General features: G+C 51.1%; 1 protein-coding gene across 3 annotated transcripts in view; it reads left to right on the top strand.

The window, feature by feature from the left end:
• The window catches only part of Sipa1l2 (signal induced proliferation associated 1 like 2), a 139,891-nt gene that overhangs the window by 77,179 nt on the left and 37,235 nt on the right, over nt 1-25,477 (top strand). For all 3 annotated transcript variants that reach the window (XM_076872964.1, XM_076872966.1, XM_076872965.1), the window contains exons 3-9: nt 135-268; nt 1,171-1,359; nt 5,300-5,474; nt 8,750-8,853; nt 15,148-15,305; nt 17,234-17,810; nt 21,269-21,543. In XM_076872964.1, the coding sequence (XP_076729079.1) occupies nt 135-268; nt 1,171-1,359; nt 5,300-5,474; nt 8,750-8,853; nt 15,148-15,305; nt 17,234-17,810; nt 21,269-21,543 (1,612 nt within the window). The remainder of the gene's footprint in view (nt 1-134; nt 269-1,170; nt 1,360-5,299; nt 5,475-8,749; nt 8,854-15,147; nt 15,306-17,233; nt 17,811-21,268; nt 21,544-25,477) is intronic.

Here is a 25,477-nt window from a genome sequence, read left to right as displayed (position 1 = left end):
AGCATAATGAGATGAGGAAGATAAAAAAGAAGTAACATGAGATGGAGTCCTCTGTCACATGGATGGGAGGGGCCTCTGAGGGCCCTCGCTGCCCGTGTCCTCTCTCCTGATGCCGCCTCTCTCTTGCATTGTAGAGCACCAGAACTACTTTGGAATAGACGAAAACCTCGGCCCTGTGGCTGTCAGCATCCGGAGGGAGAAGGTGGAAGACCTCAAAGAGAAAGAAGGATCCCAGTTCAACTACAGGGTGGCTTTCAGGACAAGCGAGGTAACAGGCTGCCCTGCCCTGCAGCTGTCCGGGCTGAGTCTCTGGGGCACCACTGCTCTAGCCAAACGGAGCCTGGAGGGCGTTGATTTAGTGTATGACCACACATTTAAGGTAATTGAAGAAGGGTTGCAGGGTGTTATTCTAAGTGAAAAGTTTGGAAACCTGTCCCATATATTCAATGGCAATGATCTTGCTGCCACCTTACAAGGTAGAACAGGTAACAGGATAAAGATCGAGGCCTGGGGGCTGAGATACAGAGGACAAAGGCTGTAATGCACGTCAGAACCGAAAATTAGTTTAAAATCCAACATAAAAGTGGGTGGCCTGAGATGGGTGAGTGTTCTCTGGTGCTCGAACCAGTCTGGAGGCGCTGTGTACCCACACTCAGTGCACTGCAGACCCAGGTTAATTTCCGGCCTGACTCTTCTTAATGAAAATTCATATTGGTCATTTCTAAACATACATGTATGACCATGTGAATGTGACACCGGAGGCCACTGTGTGGTGAATGTACACTAACACGACTGCCATAGCCCCCTGGTGCAGGATGGTGGCTCAGTGGGCAGCTTCACTGGTGGTACAGCGTCAGAGCTCATCTGCACTATGGTTTTGGTCCCTAGCCTGTTGGATCCAGAGGGGTGTCTGCTTGTTAACTGTCCTGAATGTGTGTTTTGATGGACCACTTACACATCTGGGAGGAGAGAGCCCTGTCCAGTCCTGCAGCTTATGTGGGCACGTGTGGCCCTGTGTCTCGCCTGGGGTATGCAGCTGTTCTGGTGACCAAGGCTCCATGCTAGATATATACACATGAGATGAAGTCACTCTAAATGACATGGTGGAGTGTTGTCCTAAATAGATAACCAGGAGTAAGTACTAACTGCACTCTGTGGCTGTTCCTACAGCTCACGACCCTGAGGGGCGCCATCTTGGAAGACGCTGTGCCCTCTACTGCCCGGCATGGCACCGCACGGGGACTGCCACTCAAGGAGGTGCTGGAGTACGTGGTCCCAGAGCTGAACACACAGTGCCTGCGGCAGGCCTCCAGCTCCCCCAAGGTCCCAGAGCAGCTGCTCAAACTGGACGAGCAAGGGGTGAGTGTGGCACAGGGGTGTTTGAGCCTGTGTGGTGTTTCTGAGACCTTGAGTGTCCTCATCATCGGCTTTGAAAACCACTTCCTGTAAACACTTGGAGCTCTGCTCTGCAGTTTCCCCAGCACACCTTCCTCTAGTTCAGAAACCTGCTGCTGTGCGGCGGCCATCTCGGCTACAGTGTTGGTGTGTGCCAGCGAGCAGGAGTGCATTCCTCGCCTGAGAGTAGACGATGTGCAAGCCTGGTGGCCCTTATGCTTATCCTTGTCTGCTCTGGGACAGTGCTGACAGATGGGTATCCCAGACTGCATGAGGAAGACCAAGGCTGACTGGGACTTTGTCCCTCGCCCATAGGGGCAGTGAGGCCAAGACCACCAGAGCTTCCCCAGGCAGAGGAAGGAAGAGAGCTTGGAGACATGGAAGTGCAGTGAGCACCTGTGCAAATCTAGAGGAGGTGACCTTTTGCTGAGCCCTCCTTGGGTAGAGTTCATGGGTGCTACACGGGCAGCCGCTGCTCAAGAACCCTGACCATTCCAGTTTCTTTAAAAAGAAGGAAGCTTGCGAGGTAGGGGCAGGGATGCTAAGGCGAAGCAGAGCATGGAGCCCTGGAATGCTGGCCAGGGGCTTGGGTGAAGGTCTTCCTCTGGGACAGCTTGGGGTAATAGGAGCTGTGTGCAGAGCGGGTTGTGCTGAAGAAGGGGTCACAGACTGAGGAAGAAGGAGCAGTGGTGACTTGGAGCCCATCATGTGTTCATGGACACTGCCCAGGAGCCCACCAGTGCTGCACAGGCTGAGATAGTGGTCTGGTGGGTGGAAAGGAGTCTTTCATGTTTCATATGCAAAATTACTTGTAGGGGAAACTGAGAGGCAGGTGTTTTAGTGAGTGAATTTGTTTTTAAATCCAGGATTAAAATTTTTAAAAGGTAGTAGTCACATATACTTCCAGAATTTCCCAAGGAAAATATTTTGCATGTTTTAGAGGACTATGATATGAAGTCTTTCTAGGTAAAGTAACACCACACTGGCAGTGAGAAGCTGTATGGTAACACCCATATCAAATAGTCCTGAGATCTTACTGTCTCAAGAGCAAAACCTGGCATGTCAGAACATCAGGCCACACTCTGAACTTGAGTGGTCAGCCTTTTAAGTGGCAGGATGCGCAGAGTACGGTGACCCTGATCATGGATGGTAGAGCGTGGGGAATAGGTAATGTCCTAAAAGCAGTCTTGGAAATGGGTTGTGGAGGGGTAGAGAGGGTGTCTCAGGGCTGTCCTTTCCTCAATCAGCACAGGCTCCACAAGAGTAGTGCTCCAGCTAGGCCATCTGGGCAAGACTGTTTCTCCTTATGGTCAACCCCTCTTCCCCTTCATGGCCACTCAGCCCTTGTCCACCTGTTTACCTTCATGGCAGATTGCTCAGGAACAGACTTCATTCTGCCTTAGTGAGGCCTGTGCTCAAGGGGGTACAGGGCCACAGTGAGGGCTGTGCTCAGAGGGGAGCTGGGCCACAGTGAGGGCTATGCTTGGAGGGGAGCTGGGCCACTCTGAGGCTGCGTGCTCTAGATGAGGACTGAGCCACTAGATACTCAGACTAGTTTCAAGACAATTCTGAGACTTTGTTTTTATCACCTTGGTTTTAATGTAAATGTTTTTGTCAGTGATCACAACGCTTCTGGCCTTGGGTTACAGCAGCCAATTGTGATCCTGCTGCAGTCCGGCTGCAGCAAAATAAGGTGGGGCGGGGGGGCACGGACAACTTGTGTAGATTGATACAGCAGGAGTAGGAGCCATTTATTGTAGGACCCGAGGGGTATATGTATTCCACGCAGCTTATCTAATTAACATAAAATAGATACAGCAGTCAACCAATAAGGAATCTCCACACTTAATGGCTCGCTGGTGTTTTGCCAGGCGCCATCCAGACTTGTTTACAGACTCTAACATGATCCTGTGCAGAAAGGACAGGGAAACATGCTGGTTCTTCTGCCATCCATGTGTCCGTTCATTTAGGACCCTGACACCACGGTGGTTGTGACAGTGAGTGTTTTTGTCCTCAGCAGTGCCCAGGCCCAGGGGCCAGCCTCCTCTCACCTAGGGCTGGTATATGCAGGGAGAGTGGTAGAATCTGTGGAGTGGTGTACGCTCAATAAAGCAAAGGTCAAGCAGCAGAGGTGAGACCCTCAGAGCAGTGTGTGAGAAGCCCAGCTGGCAACATTAGGTCCTGCAGCTGCTGCTTGGGGCCCTGATGCCGCGTGTGCTGTGACCAGAGCACCTGAGGGGAGGTGAGACTTATTTTGCTCCCAGTTTCAGAGGCCTCAGATCATGCAGAACTGCATGGTAGAAATAGGGCAGGCAGGCAGAACTGGAAGCTTGCTCCCTCCAGGGCAGCCAGCAAATGGAAAGCAAGATAAGAGGGTCCGGAGGACAGATACATCTCCCACAGCCATGCCTGCAGTAACCCACTTCCTCCAACCACACCTACCTGCTTACAGTCACCACCAGGAGTTCATTCAAGTTATTAATCACTAAATGGATTAATCCTGATGAGGTTACAACCCAAAAAGCCCCATTCAGAACCTTGCTTGCTGCATTGGGGACCTGCTTTCAGTCTATAAGCTTTTAGGGGGACACTTCTTATCCAAACTCTACCACTAGGTATCCTGATTCCACAGTCACTCACTCATCAGTGCTTATATGACAGTTGTGAATCACAAGAGTGACCCTAAGATAAGGTCTTGAAAGATGTCCTGACATTTATCATGAAATGCCATAGGCATTTCTATTATATTTCTATTATGTATTTATTTGTTCCGTTTTTGGAGAAATTTCTTTTCTTGACCCTGCTAAAGAACCAGTTCTTTATTGATAGCTGAGTGGTGCCCAGGGCCTGGTGCTTTCACTGCCACGGCATCCATCACTGCACTGACTGTGCCTGGCCATGAGCAGAGGACATTCCTGCCACCCAGGGAGGTCACCGCAGGCAGTGTGTGTGGTCATTGGCCAGGAGTGCAGACGAGGTTCTGTACCTGTGCTGCCCTGGAAGCGAGGTCCTCGTGCCGTGTTTTACTGCAACAGTCAGCTGTGGGTTTGGATCCGAGGTTCTGCTTCACATCTTGGTAAATGTGCATAGTGACGGACCCTGACTGTCTGTCCCTTTCTGAGGCTCCAGTGCTGGTGAGAGGGGCTCTGATGGCCCAACTGGGAAGCTTTCCTTGGAGAAAAATGGAGGCTGTGAGAGCGGACGCAGTTGTGCCCTGCCATGGAGGGTGGGCCCCGCTTCTGGCACCCTCGTGGGGATAGGGAGCGGTTGGGCAAAAGCCCACCCAGCGCAGCTGGAGCTCTTCCTGGCACAGTGCGTCTCTAGCAGACAGGGAAGGATGTGAGAAGTGGCCGTGGTTATTCAACCAGAGTTACTCCTGTGGAAACAAACAGCTCTCTGTTAATGCACATCTATCACAGGTCCCACTGGGATCTTTCCTTAGCAGACCTTCTTTTTTATTCTTTCCTGCCTTATGTGTTTTCATGAACGTTCAAATACACTAAAGAAGGAAATGGCATTAGAACCACAGGGGGAATCTTACTAAAGTTCATGGCCTTTCTCCTGCCTCTGCAGGCCTGAGATCAAGTATTTGCCCCCTGGCCTGTTTACGGAAAGCACAAATCTGACTGTCCTTCTGGAACCCCAGCAAATCCCATACGATTGGCCGTTTGTTGGATCTCCTGAGGGCTTCTGACGCTTTTTCAGCTGTGTTTGGGGTTTCCTGGATTGTTACTTATTTGTAGCACCTCGTACAGAGATTGTGCCTTCTTTTTTGTTCCTTTGCTTGTGGAAACCATCCTGTGTTTCCTGAGAACAGAGCTCCAGACTTCTGTTGTTCTCGTTTTCACTGGAGTTAGCTCATCTGGTACTCTTTGCAAGTAATGACATTTCCTCCCCGTTTCAGCTGAGTTTTCAGCACAAGATTGGGATCCTCTATTGCAAAGCAGGACAGAGCACAGAGGAAGAAATGTACAACAATGAGACGGCGGGACCAGCTTTTGAGGAATTCCTGGACCTTCTGGGCCAGAGAGTGCGACTGAAAGGATTCACTAAATACCGTGCCCAGCTGGACAATAAAAGTAAGCTCCATGCCTGTGTGAGCTCAGGTCTGCTGAGTGGGGTCCCGGGCATGCCTGCTCTTGGCCCCAGGAGCAGCCCACCGAGCTTCTTGGGTCAGTGTGGATGTCCTCAGGTGAGCAGGGAGCTCACTGGTCCTCAGGAAAGCAGGGGCTCATTTCTCAGTGGGCGTATGTCAAACGTTGCATGCCCGAAAGCTAGTGCTTAGTGACACTAGCAGAGATTGCCCATGTTTCCCAAAGAATCTCAGTGTGGTCCTCCCCTTTTGCACACCCACCTCTGTGACACCCTTATGTTGTCACATCACGGACCAGCACTGTGTTCATTGCTGAGACAGAGCATTGGCACATTCGTTGGTGCGTGTTACTGGACTCATTCATTTACAGATTCATGAGCTGAGCAGTGGAGTTGAAGCAGTGAGGAGGAAACCAGGTGTTCTTTCCTGAGTCAGGTTGCCTGGAGTGGAACACACATCAACTCTCAGGGGCCAGATTGACCACCTGATTCAAATATGGGCTTTCTGCCCCTGGGGATATGTGAGTTGTCCAGCATCTTCCAGGTGTTCTGTGTGTTTCATCTTTTGGTTGCTACCGGCACTTGAAATACTGGGCAATATAATTTTACATATTTGGGGAAATTCTTATTAATTAGTTCCTGCTCTTTCACTGAAAGGAGATAAGTAGATGATAAGTCTGGGATCTGAGAGCTAGTGGGAGGGTGAAGCAGGAGCTGTCCCCATGGGTGCCATGGTATGGCTAGCCCTGGAGCAGAGCTGGCCATAGTGAGCCTGCCTGCCCTTCTTTTCTGTGTCCAGCCCTGCCCAGTGCCTGATCGGCCTGATGCTCTGTCCAGATGAGGGTGGTGCCTGAGTCAATCCTGAGTTTTGATGTGTTTCTAAATTTGAATGGTGTTGCCTCATGTGGGCCCCATGTCCTCCATGTGTGCCAGGTTGGAGCTTTTCCCCAGTGCATGTCTACTCTCATGCCCAGGTATGTAAAGGCAGGGAAGTGACCCACGACACCGCACATGTCCACATGCATTCAGAAGGATCCATGTGACCTTTCCTGATTTTATTGTCTAACTCCCCTTTGCAAAAAACCACAGCCCAGCTGCTAGAGGCCACTGTGCTGCCCTGGGGACTTCCTTGTGGACAGCCACCGTGGATGTGGCTCCTGTTGCTGGGGGGATCCTCTCTCTTCAGTGGGAGGCACTGAGAAATCCCTTTCAGTATGTGTAGTCCGTGAAGTGTGTGGCACAGTGTTTTCCCTTGTGTAGAGTTGACAGCAGCCTTGTGACCTCAGCAAAATTCCCAGTGCATCAGCTCAAGGAGATGAGAACATAAAAAGCAGATTGCGATAGGTCAACTCTGATGATCAACAGGTCTTTACTTTTAGGAGCAAGACTCTCCTGAGATGCGACGAAGTGTGATGTTCCTTAGTTGAGAGGAAAGACCTAAGAATTAGATATCTTAAAGTCAAATAAAAATGTTGTCTCATGGGATGAACGAGGAGAGATTTTCTTTCTGCAATTCAGGAAATCGGGTGCCACATTAACACTCTGTAGGACTTGATTCAAGTCTGGACCCAAGAAGAATGGAGTAGGAATGGGGCTGACCCCTGAGACACCCTCGTCACCGGGCAGGAGTGACCAAGTCAGGGCGACACCCCCTCACTCTCTGTTGTTGGTTTCCTCTTTCCGTTGTGTGCTGGTGTCTGGAGTAAACCTTCACAGCACTCCCTTGGCATGGCCTCTGGATGCTGCTGGGCCAGGCTGGTTATATCATAGCCCCCAGGAGCACTACTCCCCCGGGCTCTCACTGTTGGCTGTGCTTCTCTGATGTGAGATGGGGCCTCAGGTCCAGGAGCGACTGCTGTGCTGGCTGCATTGGCTGCTCTATCTCCCACCACCCACCTGGGATTGGGGGTCAGTGAGTCTGCCCTTTCTCACTGTGGCTGAGCTCCCGCATCCCAGCTGGGTCCACTGTCAAGCTCTGAGCCAAGAGCGTTCAAGGGGATCATTGCTTCCTGAAGTCCTGTGAAGAAGGGCAGTGTGTGTATCCTGAGGGTCCACAGACGGTTCCCTCATCTTGGCTACTGATGGTCGTGTCAGCAGGTGCCTTCCAGGATAGCCGAGAACCACACAGGTCTTCTTCTAGATAATGTCTGGACTGTCTCCAAGTCTGATGTAAATACCAGAGAGTCATGCTACAGGGCTCAGAAGGAAAGCAGTGGAGGCCCATGAAGGTTGAATATATTTCTATTTCAAAGTAAAAATTTTAAACTAAAAAAGATTTACCCAAAATGACTGCTCAAAGGTTTCCTCAGAAGGTGCAGCAGGGAACACACAGGTGAGCAGCGTCATCTCCTGCTGTTTAGGAAATGGAAGAGTCACAGTAGCCAACGAGACACTGAGGGGTGGTCTTGCTCCTGAGCAAGTGTCTGTCTTCATTGGCCCTGTGCAGAATGGTCCAGAATTTCTCTCCAGAATTATTTTATCATTGAAATATTTTAGAGTTGCTGAGTTGATTGGAAAGTCTGAGACTCAATCTGTGGCAATCTCACGGATCACACAGATGGTTTTTAATTTGCAAAGAATCATTGTGCTTGACAAACCCTGCATGATCAGCAAGGTTAAGGTGTTGGGCAAAAGATACAGCAAGACACCACTCTCCTCATTCTCCATTTAAATGATGTGTCACTGCTGCCGTTTTCAGGTGAAAGAAGAAAAGGTTGCATCCTTTAGGGAAAGAAAGTTTTAGAGTAACACTTTGTTCCCATTTCTGTGTTGTCAGCCCTACTTCATTCTTCTGTGTTCTGGAAGGTCATGTGTCCCCAGATGATGTAGAAATAGAAATAACAGTAAATGCACACACAAGGGTGTGGCCAGCTTCTGGCTGCCCAACTGTCACTTTCAGGTGCTCCGCCGGGGTCTGGGTGGGCCTGGCACCTTCCCCCTCATTACAGACCAAGGCCAAAGCACCTGGCCCTGGGTGGGTCCTGAGGTTCAGAATGAAGAGGAGCAGGTGGAAGCCACACACAGTATCGAGAGGGTGGGGAAAGCAGAAGCCCTTGGGTGCCAGCCTCAGTGGGAGGTTGTAGGCACTCCTCCAGGAGCTTCCAAGCTGCAGGCGGGAAGGTGGGTGAGCGGCAGCCTGTGCTACCGGTTCAGTGGCATCTGTTTTGTAGTTGAGTCACCTCTTGTGGGAATGACCTTCTCAGTATCGATGCCCACAATCTGCCGTGGCCTAACTTCTTTTGTGATTAACCTTGGTTTCCAGCCGACTCCACGGGAACCCACTCTCTCTACACTACGTACAAAGACTACGAGCTCATGTTCCACGTGTCCACCCTGCTTCCCTACATGCCCAGCAACAGGCAGCAGGTAAGTCCTCCCCCTCACTTCCTCCGGGCTGGCCGCAGGTGTGGGTGGTGCCCTGGGTTTGCAGACCAGTAAGGGAGGTTCTTCTTGCATAGCATTAGCAATCTTTGACTCTCCTGGAAGGGTTTGGGTTTTAAAAGGAGCATCATTGCAGTTATTCGTCATAAAGCTCAGTCTCCTACACCTTTATTGGGTGTTGGCAGAATCTCAAAAGAGACCTGCATCAACTGTGTGAGTTACAGAAAGGCCAGCTCCCCGGCACGACCGAGGTTTCTGTACACGGGTAAATGACTTCTTGGAAAAAGCACTGTTCACAGTTGTTGCTGGTTTATTTTGGCTGTTCTTCCTCATTTAGATTCATTGTTTTAAGTGAGTTTATTGACATTTTAAAAGAGAAAAAAATCACTGTGCCTTATGCTTTGAATGTAGCCACTAAAAATTAAGAACCTTTGAAAACTTGAATGATGCCTAAAACATCCTAAAATAATTTACATAACGCTTTAGAATAGCTATAAAATGGGCTGAGCAAGTTCTTTTGCAGAAATTACTAGAAATCGTAGCTCTTGTTCCTGAGCTGAAACCCTCACAGTGCTGAGCCTGCCTGATACGAGGGCCCTTGGGGTAGTAAGGAGCTGCATTTGAGAACTGCTCTCTGGGAGGAGTGTTTCTGCCCCATCTTGTGTGAGTCTTGGGCTGTCCTGAGTCAGAGCCGAGGCTGAGGCAGGAGGACTGTGCTGGTCTCTGAAGGTCGGCCCCAGGCTCCCTAGCTGGGCTTAACACAAAGATGGGACTGTTGGGCTAAAGCCAGGATGCTGACTGCTGGGTCTTCTGCTTGGAAGCAGACCTCCTGATGTCACCTGCTCCTCCTTGAAGGGCCATACTATTTTTAGGTGCCAAGACACACAGGTGTTCTCTGGGGCATTTGTCCTGTGAGTGAGACCTAATTGTTTGAGATAATTTTTCTCATGTTTTTTATAAACACACATGAAATCTACAAATTTAGTCAGAATCTGTGTGTGGGGTGGGGTCGGGGGGTTGTTGTTTTTCTGGAGAAGAAACCAGCCACCTCCTCTCCTTCCTCCAGCAGCATGGGCGCTTGGCCCAGTTCTCAGGCTCTTCTAGTTAGTTTCCTCTTCGTCCCTCTCCTTGTGGTCATTGTGACCAGGATTTCTTGGTGAATTTTTGGTGAATCTTTGCTCAATCTCTTGTCTTGTCCGAATCTTCCATGGTGTCTTCTAGCAAGCCTCCGTTCCCCCACCACCTGGGCGGCTCTGTCTCTGGGTTCTGTGTCTGCACATTCCTCTGAGATGGAGTGCATCTCTACACCCTCTGCATGTGTCTGTTCTGCCTTGAAGAGCTTTGAACTCCAAGTTATTTATTTGGAATGACGCTGAACAGATATGCTGGGCATCACGGGCTTGAGATAGGCTAGCCTGGTTGTCCAGCTGCAACTCATTGAGTAATTAAACCCTGGGATTTGGTGCCCAGACGCTGATAGGGCTTGTTCAGGCCAAGAGATGCTGTCGGTGTTGGTAGAGGTGGATCCAGCACTGGCACTCAGACCTCCAAGCTGCCGGCTCGCTGAGCCCCTGAGCCCCTGGACTCCACACAGGCAGGCCCAGCCTTCCACAGAGGGCAGTCTCTGGGCTTTCACCACTGCTGTCACCAGAACTCAAAACTGACCCACCCTATTTCATTGTTTAGTAATGGGGGACTTTGGGGTTCTCTGTTCCTGACTTTATTTCATTGAATTTTCCTGAAAAAATTCTGTATACAAAAATCAAACTCCGTAGAACCAAGAAGAGAGTGGAACTCTGGATAGAAGTGATTGGTATGTTCTGCACTTTCCAAAATGGGAATCAAAGGGAGTCTCTGCGATTGCTATTTGTAAGTGACTGTAGCCTAAAGACCTGCTCAGATGGCGACTCTGTGTCAAGCTTGAGTACAGGCCATGACATGGTCTGAATCTGCTGATGGGCTGAGGTGGAAACAGGGGAACCTGTGGTTCCATTGCACTTAGTGTCTGTGGGACAGTTATGATCTTGGATGTGGCCCTGGGAGGTCCTGCGTTTGTTCCTATAGCCAGGAGCTGATTCTGGTCCACTGGAAGTCTTGAGTCTGGAATGCCTCTGACTCTTCTGGGAGGCTCCACTAACCCAGGACAGTGAGAAGCTGCTCAGGGAGTGCTCCCCTCCTCACGAGCGAGGCCAGGCCTGTGGGGCAGTCCGTTCACCTTTCCAGGGCCGTGTGCGCCCCGTGTGCGCCCCGTGTGCACGTTTCTGCTTGCTCTACAGACACCTGGTGAGTCAGCTGTCATGGGTTGTCATCAGAGGGAGGAGCTTCACAGGCAGCCCTAGACTTCTATGGCAGAAACGTCCTTTCTTTGGACGAGGCATGTGACAGAGGGAGGTGCTCTGGTGCTGGCACCCAGTGACCTTTGCTTTTTAGTGCAAGCTGCTGTGCTTGGAGGAGTTAGGAGCCCCTGAGGTACCTCTGCAGTGAGGCCGACCCCTAGGGTTCAGAGATCTCCCTCTCACAGCCTTGACGCCACAGCGGTAAGAGCGCAGAGCTCATCAGGCTTGGGCCAGCCAGACAGACCCTTCATCCATGTTGACTGGACCTGTGGTGGCCCCTGCAGTGGAGGGCTTGCACACAACCCTGGTGGACGCTGTGGAGGCCTGCTTCCTGTGCCAGCTGGGTGGGCCTACCTGTACTCGGCTTCTCCTGTGAACCCTCCATGGGAGCGTCCACCAGGAGGAGAGCTTTGTCCCAGCCTTCAGTGGAAGAGGAGCGAGTAGTCACCAGACCTTCAGGGTCCTGGAATCAGAAGAGGGGCGCGAGCAGCTCATTCTCCTGTGTTGTGAGGTCACTGAAGCCTGAATTCCTGGCTTGCCTTTGCTTCTCCAGGTGTGAGTCCTTCAGATTTGCTTACCTGGTTTGTAGGTGTGCTCTCCCATTGGTAAAGTCTGTGGTCGATACAAGGGGGTAAATTTTTCAAATGACGCACCCTGGAAATGCAGAGGGCTTCCTGTGATCCTCATGCTCTGAGGGAAGAACCATCAACTAGCTTTGCTTTTCTTTTGCCTGGGGCTCCCAGACATCCCTTCCCTAACTTCGGGCCTTTTGTACTGAGGTGGAGGTGTATGGGCTGCCCTCTTGTCCTTGTTATGGGGGAACCAGGCACCGTGGCTGTCTGCGGGGTCAGGGTGGTTACGGGGTCTCGCAGGCCAGAAGGGACTGGGTCAAACAGGTTGGCCCTGCTTGGTTGACAGGGCTTGGATTAGAACCCCAGGGCCAGGATCGAGAACCCGGGCTGCTCTTTGTGGGCTATAGATGTGTTCTTCCTGAGGTTCCCCAGCTTCTGACACCCCACTGCTCCTACTCATATCGTGCAGCCCCTGAAATGAGGTGCAGGCCTCTTGTTTCTTCCTTCTGTTAAGATAAAAGAGTAAAATAGTTCAGGCCCTGAAGCCTTCGCAGAGACTGCGGACCCCACCTTCTGCAGCGCAGCCACTGGATCAGAGCCGTAGTGGCTCTGGGACCTGGTCATGGCTGTGTGCAGCACTGAAGCTGACCCCCAGGTGCTCTGGTGGCCATGCAGTGGGGGGAGTCAACCTCCCTCTCCGGGGCTTAGGGATTTGGTGGGACCTGCTGTGAGCCTGAAGCACGGCCTCTGTGAACTCACTGCCACATTCAGAGATGCCCACTGGCTCTGCTGCCCACACTGAGAAGCGTTGTCAGCTGTGTGTGTCCAGGAAGAGCCCACCCAGGAACCGCCTCTCCCTGGTTCCCTGGTTCCCCAAACAAACGGTGCCCCTGTCTCGCCAGGCCACGGCTGTTCACGGCATGCTAACCTGTCCCCTCGTTAGGACTGAGTCTACAGAACCTCACTGCCCATCGAGGAAACTCAGGAACTAACTACTAAATAAAATGTTTGCTCTTACTGAAGCTCATGAAATGCCTTGTTTCACGTTTTACAAAACCTTAAAACAATGTTATTAATGTTCAGGATGTTTTATTTCTTGAGGATTGTTTCGGTAGGGCCTGTTTCTCCTAGCTGAGTCCTCTCCAGAGAGCTCTGGGTTTCACTCTTTCTTACTGCCCTTGTGACCCCCAATTTCTGTTCCTGCAGTGCAGTGCGTTATGTGGCCATGATGGAATTAACTAGACTTTTAAAGACGTTGTTTGGCCTATTTTATAAAGTAAAAGAATATGCTCAGCAGGGCACTAAGGCAGGGTAGCCAGTGTGGCAGCTGGATTTAAAGCTCCCTCAGCTCGTGTGCGAGTGTTTATGGTAAGGCCCAGCATGGGACCTGAACACAGGACAGGCCGTGTCCAGCAGGGACACGGAGCAGCCTGGCATTGCAGCATGTGCTCACAAAGCTCTGGGCAGCAGGTGAGTGCCTGTCAGTGTAGCAGCCTGGTGCTGACTCGGGCAGAGGTGGGGAGCCTGCCGGCCCCCATCTCCCCACCACCCAAGGGGTACTGTGTGTCAGGCACTGACAGGCAGGCAGCCTGGGCCTCTGCCCTTCTCTCCACAAACACACTGAACACGGCCTTGCTTCGCCTGTCCTGTTACACAGGTGAAGAGAATCTGCATTTCCGCTCTGGGGGAAGAGGGAAGAATTTCTTTGCCTCCTACAGTTTCCACTGACTTTTTTATACACATTTGAAATGCCACGTTTTACTTAAAGATCTAACAAACATTTTTAAAACTAGATTTAAGCGAGTCACCCACTGAGTCTCATCAGGTCCACTTAGACGGCACAGTGAGCAGTGTGTGTGCGGCTTTACCTGAGGGGTTTGGACTGGAATTCTCCAGTGTTTGGGTCAGCAATTTCACTGGCCATAGAAAACTCTGATGGAGTGATGCTTCCTCCTCACTCCTCCAGGCCATTTGTCATGCTACGTTACCAGGGAGGGACCTGGCAGGGAAATCTGTATGCATCTGGGCTTAGAGATTTAGAAGTTGAACCTGATGCTCTTCGCAGTGGAATGTGCTCTGTAGGTGCCAGATAAACTCCAGGGCACCATCCTCGTGGAAGAGAGTGATTGCCTGGGGTGGTCCTGTCTTGCCTCTGTGTCGCCAGCTGGATGCTGGCCTCCCCAGAGGGCCTGGCATGTGGGTGTGCTTCAGGAGTTCACAGGAGAGGCAGCTATAGCCCGAGGCTCACTGGTGTGTGTCAGTAAGCATGGGTTCTGCCCTGGTCCATCCATCAGTGGCAAAGCCCTGAGGAAGGGCTTCTGCAGGGGAAGTGAGACCCTTGGTGACTGCTGAGCTGTGGCAGATGTTTGAAGTGAGGTGTGGGTTTGGCAGAAGGAACCTCTGAAGTGAGTGCGCCCAGGTTCACGATAGCTAAGATGTGGCATTGGCCAGGTGTATATCAGCAGATGAGTGGGCAAGAAAGTGTGGCGATGTACAATGGAGTGGTATTCGTCCCTAAAGAACAAGATCCTATTGTTTTTGGCAAATGGGTGGGGCTGGGGGACATGATGTTATGTGAAATAAGCCAGACACAGGAGGACAAGTGCCACCTTCTCCCCATAAGTGGAAGGTAGATGTCGTCAACCTGTAGATAGACCAGTGACTGCTAAAGGCTGGGGAGGTGCAGGGGGTGGGGGGTGGGTTTGGTCAGTGCACGCTGTACTGGAAAGTACCACACCGACCTCCCTTGATGTGTCCACTTAGTACGTGTTAATAAAAGGGCAGGTTCTTAGAATGTTACTGCTCTGGGATTCCTTCTCTTCTGCCAAACTCGTGATTTCTCAGATTACAAACTCTTGGGTCTTCGGCAGTCGGTCTGGTGGAGTTCTGTATTGTGGGATACATTTAAAGGCCAGAGTCTGGCCAGTTAGTTCAGCGATACTACCACCAAAAAGACAGCCCTGTACCGTGTCGCAGGTGCCTGCACTGGTGCTGAGCCTGGGGCAGTGGGGCCTCGGCAGACCTGTCCCTCCTGGTACTCTGGCTCCCCCTTGGAGTTGAAGAGTTTAAACTGTAAAATTTCTTCAGTGTCTTGATCTATAATATGCAGTTCTTAGGATTTTAAAAGGGAGCTATGTGAAGATGAAGAGTAGAGCCCACCCAATCTGGATTTTAAAGTCGGAGGTGAGCGTGGCCTTCCAGGTCCTCCTTCCTGGGCCCTCTGACGTAGACCGTCCTGCTCTCTCTGAGCAAGGTCAAAGAGCCCTAAGCTTCTGGGGCGGGTCTCCTTCTGCACCTCCTGTGTGGAGAGAAGTGTGTGCACGTTGCTTCATGTCCTGCCCCTCATATTGTGTGTGCTTCTTTGGCCACAGCTTCTGAGGAAGAGACACATCGGGAACGACATCGTCACCATCGTCTTCCAGGAGCCGGGGGCGCTTCCCTTCACCCCCAGAAGCATCCGTTCCCACTTCCAGCACGTCTTCGTCATAGTGAGGGTGCACAACCCATGCACCGAGGGCGTGTGCTACAGGTGAGCCCGAGCCAGTGCTCGCCACACGGGGCCTCGGCCTTCTACTCACTCTCTCCTGCCCCACGGTTTTCTAGTCCTGCTTCTCAGTTAATCACTCAGCTTCTTTCTGTGAGAAGTAATTGCCTCCTTCCCATCTGCCCCCATGTCAGAAGCAAAAGCAGGGTTGGGGTGTAGCCCAGTGGTGAGCGCTCGCCCACCACATGCAGGGTGCTAGTCCCCGTCCCAACACGCACATGCGTGCACATGTACACACAAGCAAACCACCGAGCAGGTCAGAGGGGTGGACTGCGCACTTTGTTTGCCCCGTTGGACCCACCCTAAAATGGCGCCAGCCTCTAAGTTGGGCCATATAGCCAGGGAAGTCTTCCTCCTGTTAGGGAGGTAAGGCCAGTGGCCTTACACCACTGTTTGTCAGAGGTCCTGGGGACACTTCTCAGACAAGGCTGCTGAGACCAGGCCTTCAGCAAGCTGTGGTGACCTGTGTGTCCCCTGGTACCCTAAGACCATGCTAATAAGGCCTGCTTTTAGTCTACCCTCAGTCTGGGGCTGTTCCGCTGCAGCTGGATGGCCAGTCGCATGGGTGGTGAGGGGCCTTCCTTCCAGGCTGGCCTCCACCACTGCTCACCGTGGTCTCACTGGCCTTGTCTGGCCTTGTCTGAAAGTAGAAAGCTGTGGTGCTGGCTCCAGAACATGGCTATAAGAATGGGTATCTTAAACTGAGCAAAACACCCATGGGGTTCCTGGCATTCACCCAGGCTCGCTCTCCTGAACAGTCTTCAAGCGGTCATTGCCAACCCCGCTGGCCACAGATGTGAGCCATGTGGACGGGGCCTGCGGGGACAGCAGACCACGCCTGGAAGGCAGAGAAGACCAGTCTGTCGGCCCACCTGCCCAGCCAGCACATCTGAAAGGAGCAGTCTGAAAACCATAGTTCTTAGCCCAATCTGGCTCTAAGGCACAGGTTCCATAGTGACGGAAGTCGCTTTCTCCCATAGCAGGAGGGTTCTGTCTTCTGTTCCCATAGCAGTCTCACACCCTGGGCTTAGGACTGTTGGCCTAAGTGCTCAGGAGTGCTTTAAGAAAAGGATGTCATTAAAAATATAATGTATTGCCAGGAGCAGTGGCATACACCTGTAATCCAGCAACTTGGGAGGCTGAGGCAGGAGGATCCAAGTTCAAACGAAGCCTCACCAAAAGTGAGGTACTTAGCAACTCAGTGAGGCCCTGTCTCTAAATGAAATACAAAATAGGTCTGGGGATGTGGCTCTGTGGTTGAGGGCCCCTGAGTTCAATCCCTGATACCCCTCTTCCCAAAACAGTATCTTTCTTGCACAAGTGATATGCTTAAAAGAAAATATTGGTGCAAACATGGCACATTGGCCTTTTGCCTGGCCTTTTGCCTGGGATCGCACCCAGGGAACCGTTCAGTGTAATCCGGAATTTTTCAGAATGGTCTGGAATCTTAGGCCTGGAGCTGTTTTATTGGCTGCTGTTTTGGGGTCAAATCAATATTTTACCTTTTTGCTTATCTCAAAAGATGGTTCATTTGCACAAAAGTTCTTAAAGATAAGAAAAAGCCATTTTTTCTTATAAACTTTCTGGTTTTAATTAAATTACTAGAATAATTTCAGTTATTTGAAACCCAGCACAGTGAGTCATCTTTCTGTGGCAGAAGATACTTGTGCACAATCTGTGGGACACAATCACTGATTTAAACAGCACACTATGACCACGAAGGTGACATTTGCTGATGAGGTTAGACATACAGTCAACAGAGTGCCTCCAGTTTCTGAATCGCCTCCTCAGCTTTATTGGTTGGCGGACCAGAACCTATAGCCAGTGGGTGTGCTTGCAAGGTAGGCTTTGGCACGTTCCGAACCTAGATGTGGAGCTGCAGCTCATCAGTTTTGTTTTCCTTTCTTCTTCAGCGTTGGTGTTTCCAGATCCAAGGACGTGCCACCATTTGGTCCCCCAATTCCTAAGGGTGTAACTTTTCCAAAGTCGGCAGTATTCCGGGACTTCCTTTTAGCCAAAGTAATCAATGCAGAAAACGCAGCCCATAAATCAGAAAAATTTCGAGCAATGGCCACTCGAACAAGGCAAGAGTACTTGAAAGATCTGGCAGAGAACTTCGTCACCACGGCCACAGTGGACACCTCTGCCAAGTTCAGCTTCATTACCCTGGGTGCAAAGAAGAAGGAGAAAGTGAAGCCCAGGAAGGACGCCCACTTGTACAGCATTGGAGCCATCATGTGGCATGTGGTGGCCAGGGACTTTGGCCAGTCCGCGGACATCGAGTGTCTCCTTGGGATTTCCAATGAGTTCATAATGCTGATTGAAAAGGACTCCAAGAATGTGGTGTTTAACTGTTCCTGCAGGGATGTTATTGGGTGGACATCTGGACTGATGAGTATCAAAGTATTTTACGAGAGAGGAGAATGCATCCTCTTGTCCGCAGTGGACAGCTGTGCTGAAGATATCCGGGAAATCGTGCAGCGGCTAGTGGTGAGTACACATGTTGTGTTTCCCACCGAGTCCTAACAGGCTGCACCAGGGAAATCACACCAGGGCTTCAGCCCTTAGGGAGCGACTCCTCCTAACGGACACAGCTTAGTTTTAAATGTTGGTTCCGGAACTCCAAACATGGAGGAGCACCCGTCCAAAATGATCAGGAACGTTAAGCCAGTGTTCAAAGGAGAACATAGGGTCCTGTTCTTCTGATGTTTAAGGGAGACTCCCATGGATGGTATGACTGTAGGGAGTGACGTTGTACACCTTCCCAGTCAGTGAGTAATGGGCACGAAATTGCTGTTCACAGGCAAGTGAGTCTCTGCAGTTTCAACCCTGCATATGTTTGCACAGCAGGTATTTTTGTTTAAATATCTTATATAGATTAAATATATTACTTACTATTCAGCCACAGTTTGTTGAGGAGGTTTTATAAAATTAGCCATTAAATTAAAAGAACCCCGTGAACAAGAAATGTCTTGAGATGTTTTGTAGATATGGTTTTCAATACAAAGCCCCTAAGTCATGTTCTTGGTGTTTGAACAGTTGTGTGTTTCTGTCCCAATTTTAACAAAGTGAGATCCAGATTTTAGCTTGCATATACACAATAGAGTAAAGTGAATAAACCCAACCATGCTGCTTTAACCATAGACTGTCTCATGTAGATTTGTGTTATGTTTTAATTAGAAAAGTTAGTTAGCTATGAATCATGAGAAAAGAAAAATTTTCCATTTCTTCTCACCACCAAATACACGTCTCCCTTTTGTTGTGAAGCTCTGTATAAGCAAGAGTAAGGTCATTTTGGTGTCTGGTGCTTTAGAGAGATGGTGTGTCCCTGTGCAGACACTTCTCAGGGAGGGCCTCAGTGCCTGGTCAGGTGTATGTGGACCCAGATGGAGCATGGGGACGCTTGACTGGTCACCCTGTATGCCTACAGGATTGGCCCTTCAACACTGGGGGTCTCAGCTAGGCTCTTGGTAATTACAAATATTTTGTGTGTGTGTGTGTGTGTAGGGGGCTGTGCCAGGGATTGAACCCAAGGGCACTTGGCCACTGAGCCCCAGCCCCAGCCCATTTTTGTATTTAGAGACGGGGTCTCACTGAGTTGCTTAGCACCTCACTATGGCTGAGGCTGGCTTTGAACCCATGGCCTTCCTGACTCAGCCTCCTGAGCTGCTGGGATTACAGGCATGGCCACTGTAGCAGTGTTTCTTTTACCATCATCTTCTATGTAGGCATAATCTGTGGTCCTAGAAGTACAGCACCAATGCCACGTCCCCAGTCACCAGAAGCCCTTCCATAGCTCCGTGTCCCCCTGTTCCCTGGACCTGCCTTGCCATTTCCTGGACGTTACCAGACTCCTAGAGTCACTAAGATACCTAAGGTCAGAGATGTATTTGAGGATGACCTGGAACATTAGACCCACTGAAGGGCCCCAAGCATGAGGGTGGGGACGGAGTGTCAATGACAGTAGTGGGGGAGGGGCTGGGAATGACAGTCCGTGTGTCAGGTGGTAAACCCAGCAGCCATCACTCAGCAGCAGGCGTGCTCACAGGTGCCTGTTAGGCAGCCAAGACACAGGACAGGAAGGGGAGCTGACGCCCGAGGGACAGGCAGGCTGGCCTGTAGATGTGCCACCCGTGAGTCCCACAGGGTTGGCTCTCAGGAGACCCCTGGTTGGTGTGCAGAGCTCTACTGTGGCTTTCTTGGGATTCTTGATAATTTTTGAGTAGGCAGCTCGTGTTTTTATTTTGGGCCCACAGATTATGTAGCCATCCTGGGTATATGACGAGGCGGCCACTGTCTTCATGTGGTCACTGAGTCCATGTAAGTGTATGAGGAACTCCAAATGCATGGAGAACACAGTCCTTGAGACTTTGGGATGTTCCGAAGCAAGGAACAGAAGCTTCTGAGCATCCCAAAGTCTCAAGGGCTATGAAAGTCAGGGAGGTGGCAGGGGGCTGGCGATGGGGAGAGACCGGAGCTCCGGGACTTGGGCAAGCTGGGCCAAGCACTTTTCAGCTGACAGCTGCATCAGCATCCCAGAGAAACCAGGGCACTTTGCAGGTGGCATCTCTTGGTTGGGTTGCCCAGAACACAGTGGAAAAGAAATGAAGGAAAACTTTATTGAGGTTGCATGTGCAGCAGAAGTGCTTTGTCAACAGTTTTGAATTAGTTTAGTTCACAACCTTGAGACCTTCAGTCTTTCAAAACTTGCCCCAACACTAGCTAACAATCCCATTCCCAATTCTTTTTTTTTTTTTTTTTGTGGTGCTGGAGATTGAACCCAGGGCCTTGTGCGTGTGAGGCAAGCACTCTGCCAACTGAGCTATATCCCCAGTCCCCATTTCCAATTCTTCTACGTCCCAAATGCCACACTTTCCGGGAGAAGCTGATGGGCAATGTTTGGTAACCATGGAAACAGGCACAGGGCTGGTAGCAGAGGCAGCCTAGTCCCACAGCTGGAGCGCAGTCCTAAGTCTCGTTGAGCAGGTGTTGCTCAGAGCCTGTCCTGGAAATAGAGCATTCGTCACACTGGGGCTTCCACAGCCCTGGCCAGAGCTGGGTCGTGACACCTCCCAACTTGAAAAGGCCCACAACAAAGTGATGTCCCAGTCATCACAGGGCATTCAATAAGCCTGGGTCTCCCTTCCGTGGCTTGCCATGCTTTCTTCAGTGCTGCTGAGGGCCACAGTGACTCATTGCGGGTACTTACTGCCCAGTGGGACAATGCCACTTCACTCCCTGGTTCTTTTTTGTGGGACTGTGTAGGCTGCCACTCCTCAGGAAGGATGTGCACTGGAGCCCCTCTTGGTGCTACCCTTCGCCCCCGGGCCTGGCTGCAGGCACAGATGGTCCCACTGCTGTGCCATCCTGCACAGTGCCCGTGTCAACAGATTGCCAGGAGTCTGGCTGGCGTACCCCATGGTTAATCTGAGGGCCCTCACCATTCAGCCCAGCACCAGCAGACGCTCCCAGGAAGGGGCCTGGGACCGCAGGCCATCCATGGCCCTCCTGGTCCAGGGCAGTCACGAAGCCTGGGCTCATGAGTGCTTTGGGCCACATTTTTGTAGTTGAATGAAGTTGACAAATTGGTTTTAGGGCTTGATGGTTGAGGCTCATGGTCTCACTGTTGCCATAATCTATCTAGAACAGTGGAAATCTGTGCTTCAGAGCCCAGTCAGTTGGCACAGAGGCACCGAGGACGTTGCCGGGCCTGGCTGAGCTTGTCTGCTGTAGTCAGTGGCATCTATAGTCTTGGCCCTTGAAGAACAGGGGCTGTTCTGGTGTTGCTTCCTTTGAGGCTGTTCTCAGGGCTAGTTGTGCTGACCTTGAGGGCAGGACAGGAGGGGGGTGCTCTCCAGCCCCTAGTCCCTGCCTGCTGAGGTGGCAGCCCACTGTTCGGCTTGGGGCTGTGTCGGGCAAGGTCCACCTAACAGAGCTCTTCCCTACAGATAGTGACACGAGGCTGCGAGACTGTGGAGATGACCCTGAGGAGGAACGGGCTGGGCCAGCTTGGCTTCCACGTGAACTTTGAAGGAATCGTGGCTGATGTGGAGCCATTCGGCTTCGCCTGGAAGGCTGGCCTGCGCCAAGGGAGCCGCCTGGTGGAAATCTGTAAAGTGGCCGTGGCCACTCTGACCCATGAGCAGATGATCGACCTGCTCCGGACTTCCGTGACCGTGAAGGTGGTCATCATCCAGCCACATGACGATGGCTCACCCCGCAGGTAAGGCCCAGCAGGCCAGGCAGTGCCCACGTCTGTTGAGCTCTTCACGGGTCCTCTAAATTGTAGTTGGGTTTCTCTGTGGATGGAGTTGGCATGTCTGCCACTAGAGCAGCACAGGATGAGCAGTGGAAAGGTCCTTGCTGGGTTCTGAAGGAGAAGTTGTGACTTTCTAAGCAGCCTGACGGGACCCTGGCAGCATGCAGACTCAGGGAAGGGCCCTGGCCAGAAGGCCTGGCCCACAAGGTCTGCTTTGTGAGGAGACCCTTCCAACTGGCACTGCCACCAGCAGGCCACTCAGTTCTACACAGTGAGCCGTTTTCTGTGGCATGACATCCTCAGTAATAACAAAGACTCCCGTGACCACTACTGTGTGTCTGGGGGACTATATCTCCACTCCTGCCCTGTGGCCACTACCAATCATGCAGACGGCATCCCAGGTATTCGTGGTCCAGGGGTTCTCATAGCCACAAGGAACACTGGAGGGAAGTGGTGGGCTGGGGGTCCAGAGGTACACAGTGGATAGAGGGGGAGGAGAGGAGGGGACGGAGGAGAAGCAGGGGGACTGAGGAGCAGGGGAGGGGAGGGTGCTGAGGAGGGGGGCAGGGGAGGTGATGGAGGAGTAGAGGGGGGAGGGGAGGGGACTGAGAAGTCAGGGGAGGAGGAGAGGAGTGAGAACATGGCACCCATCCTGGGCAGGTGGTGGTGGCTGGTGGTGGGTGTGGCAGCTCCAGCACAGTCTTCATCCTGGCCCAGATAGAGGCCTCTGGGCTGCCTGGGAGCTCTGACCTTGGAGATGGAGGGGCTCAGGACCCAGGTCCTCGCCCAGGGGTCTTGGGTGGTGCTCATGAGTTGAGCTTGCTATCTGTGGGATGGGGCTGTGTGACCCCCACCTGCTTGGTTGCATGAGCCCTTGTGAAGTGACATCCTGGGGTAGTTAGGGCGTTTTAGTCAAGAAAAAAAAAAAAAAGTTTTAGGATACCCATCATACATTCCCCCAAATAGCAGGACCCCGTGCTCCCTGGACTGATTGGCAGAGGTCAGCGGTCTCCTCCCCACCTCTTCCTGAGCTTCAGCCGTGCTGCCTAGGGCATGTGCTCTGCAAGGCTGCAGGTGCCCTGCCGAGCTTGGAGTGCACCTGCACTTTTTCCATTCAGTTGGCCCCACGTACCCGATGCCATGCCGTGGTGGTCTGCAGCAATCAGGCCGGTCTGTCTACCTCACCTGTGCTTACTATGTAGGGTCTGCGCGGTCTGCTTCTGTCCACCCTACCACTGACTCCCACTGACTGGCAGTGCCTCCGGTTGGCCCAGCATGTTGGTGAACTGCAGGTCGGGCCAGCTGAGGCTCCCAGGAACCCCAGTGCCACACCAGGGAGACAGGCTGCTGCTTGCTACCTCACCTGGTCCTGCCCTCCAAGGGTGCCTGACCACACTTGGGGTGTAAGTGCTCAGAAAGTGAAGAGAAGAAGCTAATTCATTCAGAATGAGACTTGGAAGTAGCAAAGGGAAAATCTTTTAGGACTTATTTTCGAGTAAATTTTACATCAGTTATTAGAAAATTTTCCATATGGTGAGATGTATCTTCTCTTGTGGAAGTATAAGTTACGACCTGGTGAGATCTTCGGTGCTGGAGGCCTGTTGCTGTAGAATGGAACAAAACCACTTTCATGATTTGTCTTTGGGTTAAAAAATAACAGTTCTTGCCAATTTCTAAGATTTTGGTCTGTTGTTGCTCAGTAAGAAAATTTTCAAGCTTTTAAGAGATCTAGTTAATAAAAATGGTCATTTTATTTGGCATTTGCAACATATAATTTTAGAAGAAAAGAATTTCTTAAGAAATACTGAATTGTTTTTCAGCTAAAACAAATAAACACAAAGTATCATTCAAAGTTCTGGCTATCATGTGTTTTCCCAAGAGCATGTCTTTCCTCTGAAAGGACCATTTACCCACTTGGTCTGCACACTATAATTCTTGTTTTAATGCAAATTCTTTTATGGAAAATAGCCAAGGTTTTTCTTTAGTGATTTTTCCTCTGTTTCCTAAAAGTCTCATAAAAGTCGTTGCCTGAGTGCAGGTCTCTCCTTAGTCTTGAGTGACTGTGCTCTGGATACCATCTGTAGTCAGGCTAGCCTGTTGCCTAGCATTCAGCGTTGCCCACCTGCTGCATATGGTCCTGCGAGAGGGGCAGCTGTTGGCCCAGCCAGTGGCTTTCACTACCTTCAGTCAGGGTCGCAAGTCCCTGTGCATCTGAATCTGAGAATCTTCAAGTGTGGACTTTCGCTCCTTTGGGGCTCGTTCTCCATCTGTCGTCGTCTGGTGCCTGACAACACTGCTGTGCTGTGAGCGTTGTGCTCCGAGCAACGTCCACTGTGGGTTAGGCGGTTGCAGAGTGAGAGCCACCATTCCCTGGGTCCCCTGCCCAGTGCCACTGCTGCGCTGTCCATCCTGTGCTGGAGGGTGGAGAAGAGAGCAGCCTCACCCAGTTCACCTGGAAAATCACAACACGGCCCTTTTAGAAGCACCTTCCCTTGGCTCTGTCATCTTATGGTAAACTCAGGGGCCAGGCTTTCAGACACATTTGGTGCGTGGCATGGAAATTACTTCCTTCTCCTCTATTTCTCAGATTGGTTCTTGGTGTTTGTCAGGGAGGAAACAAAAAATCATTTAAATTGATGGGGATATGTGCGTGTACACAAAAATAATTTTTTCTATTAAGCTGTTCTTACTGTAACTGCCTAGAGAACTACAGAAATGGCCAGTTAATTGCAGGGTATATTAATAAACATCATGAAGTATGCTTCAGTTCCTGATGTCTCTTACAGGAATCAGTAAAAGAGCCCATCTGCTATGTGGGCAGCAAGAGAACCCTGTCATTTAGCCTCTGGCTTTAGGCTGTCCCCAGGTCAGAGATGCCTGGTTATGGCTTGGAAGCAGATGAATTAAATGGAGTCTTTCTTAGAGAACCTTTTGTTGGATCAGAAGCCACTTACATTTTGAAGTCCCCTTTCCAGCTCAGGATGAGGACAATTGACTTGAAAGAAAGGCAGAGACATCTTTAGCTTTCCTTGGGAATTCCAGGGAGTAGGGGCAGCGAGGACCGCTCTGGGAATGCTTCTTAAAGGGTTGCCTGCTGGGGATTGGTGAGTAAACCCACTGACATGGGGATTGAAGGATTGGCAGCACTTGGGGACAGCACCCTTCCCATGGAAACGAGGCTCTGCAGGCAGAGGGCCTCTGCACAGATGGGCGGTTGCACTTCCCTAGACACTCCCTTAGGACCTGTCTTATTTTTTGGAGGGATGGTCCACAGTCGTTGGTGTGGCTCAGCCTGTGTCCCTCAGAGCTGAATGGATTCTTTCCATTAAAAGGCTCTGACTAACTGAAGTAGCAGCTCCTCAGATTTATGCATGAGTCCCTACACACTGCCAGTAGATCCAGCAAGTACATCCGGTAAAGCAAGTAGAACCCTTGCTGTGTGCTGTTTCACAGGATTTTTCATGCTTCATTGATGTGTCACCCAGACGTATTTTTTGTATAGTGCAGAGCGTGGAAGTCTCCTTGGGTCATCATGAGTCTGAGTCGCTGTTCTCATCATTCTGTAAAGTTGGCAGTTAGGTCCTCATCTTCTGCTTTGCTACCGTTCAGCCCCTAAAGTGCCCAGAGGATGGGGTGAGGAAAAGGGAGGACAACCCAGTCCCATGGGCTAGGCCCCACTGTGAGTGCGTGGGTTCCGTCACATGGAGGTTTGGATCAGAACGCTTATTTATATAGAAATTGTGCTGGGTCTGGTACCGTCTCACAGATCCTCTAGTGATTAGCTTATTGTGGAAAAAAGACAACTTGGAAGCTGTAAAAGCAGCTGAGTCCACTCACCATCTGATCCTCCACTCAAGCTCCACATTGTGAGGTTCTGCTTGTTTTCTCCTCCAGGTAG

The sequence above is a fragment of the Callospermophilus lateralis genome, chromosome 13 (assembly GCF_048772815.1).
Source record: "Callospermophilus lateralis isolate mCalLat2 chromosome 13, mCalLat2.hap1, whole genome shotgun sequence".
NCBI classification, from domain to species: domain Eukaryota; kingdom Metazoa; phylum Chordata; class Mammalia; order Rodentia; family Sciuridae; genus Callospermophilus; species Callospermophilus lateralis.
This window is presented reverse-complemented; position numbering and strand designations above follow the sequence as displayed.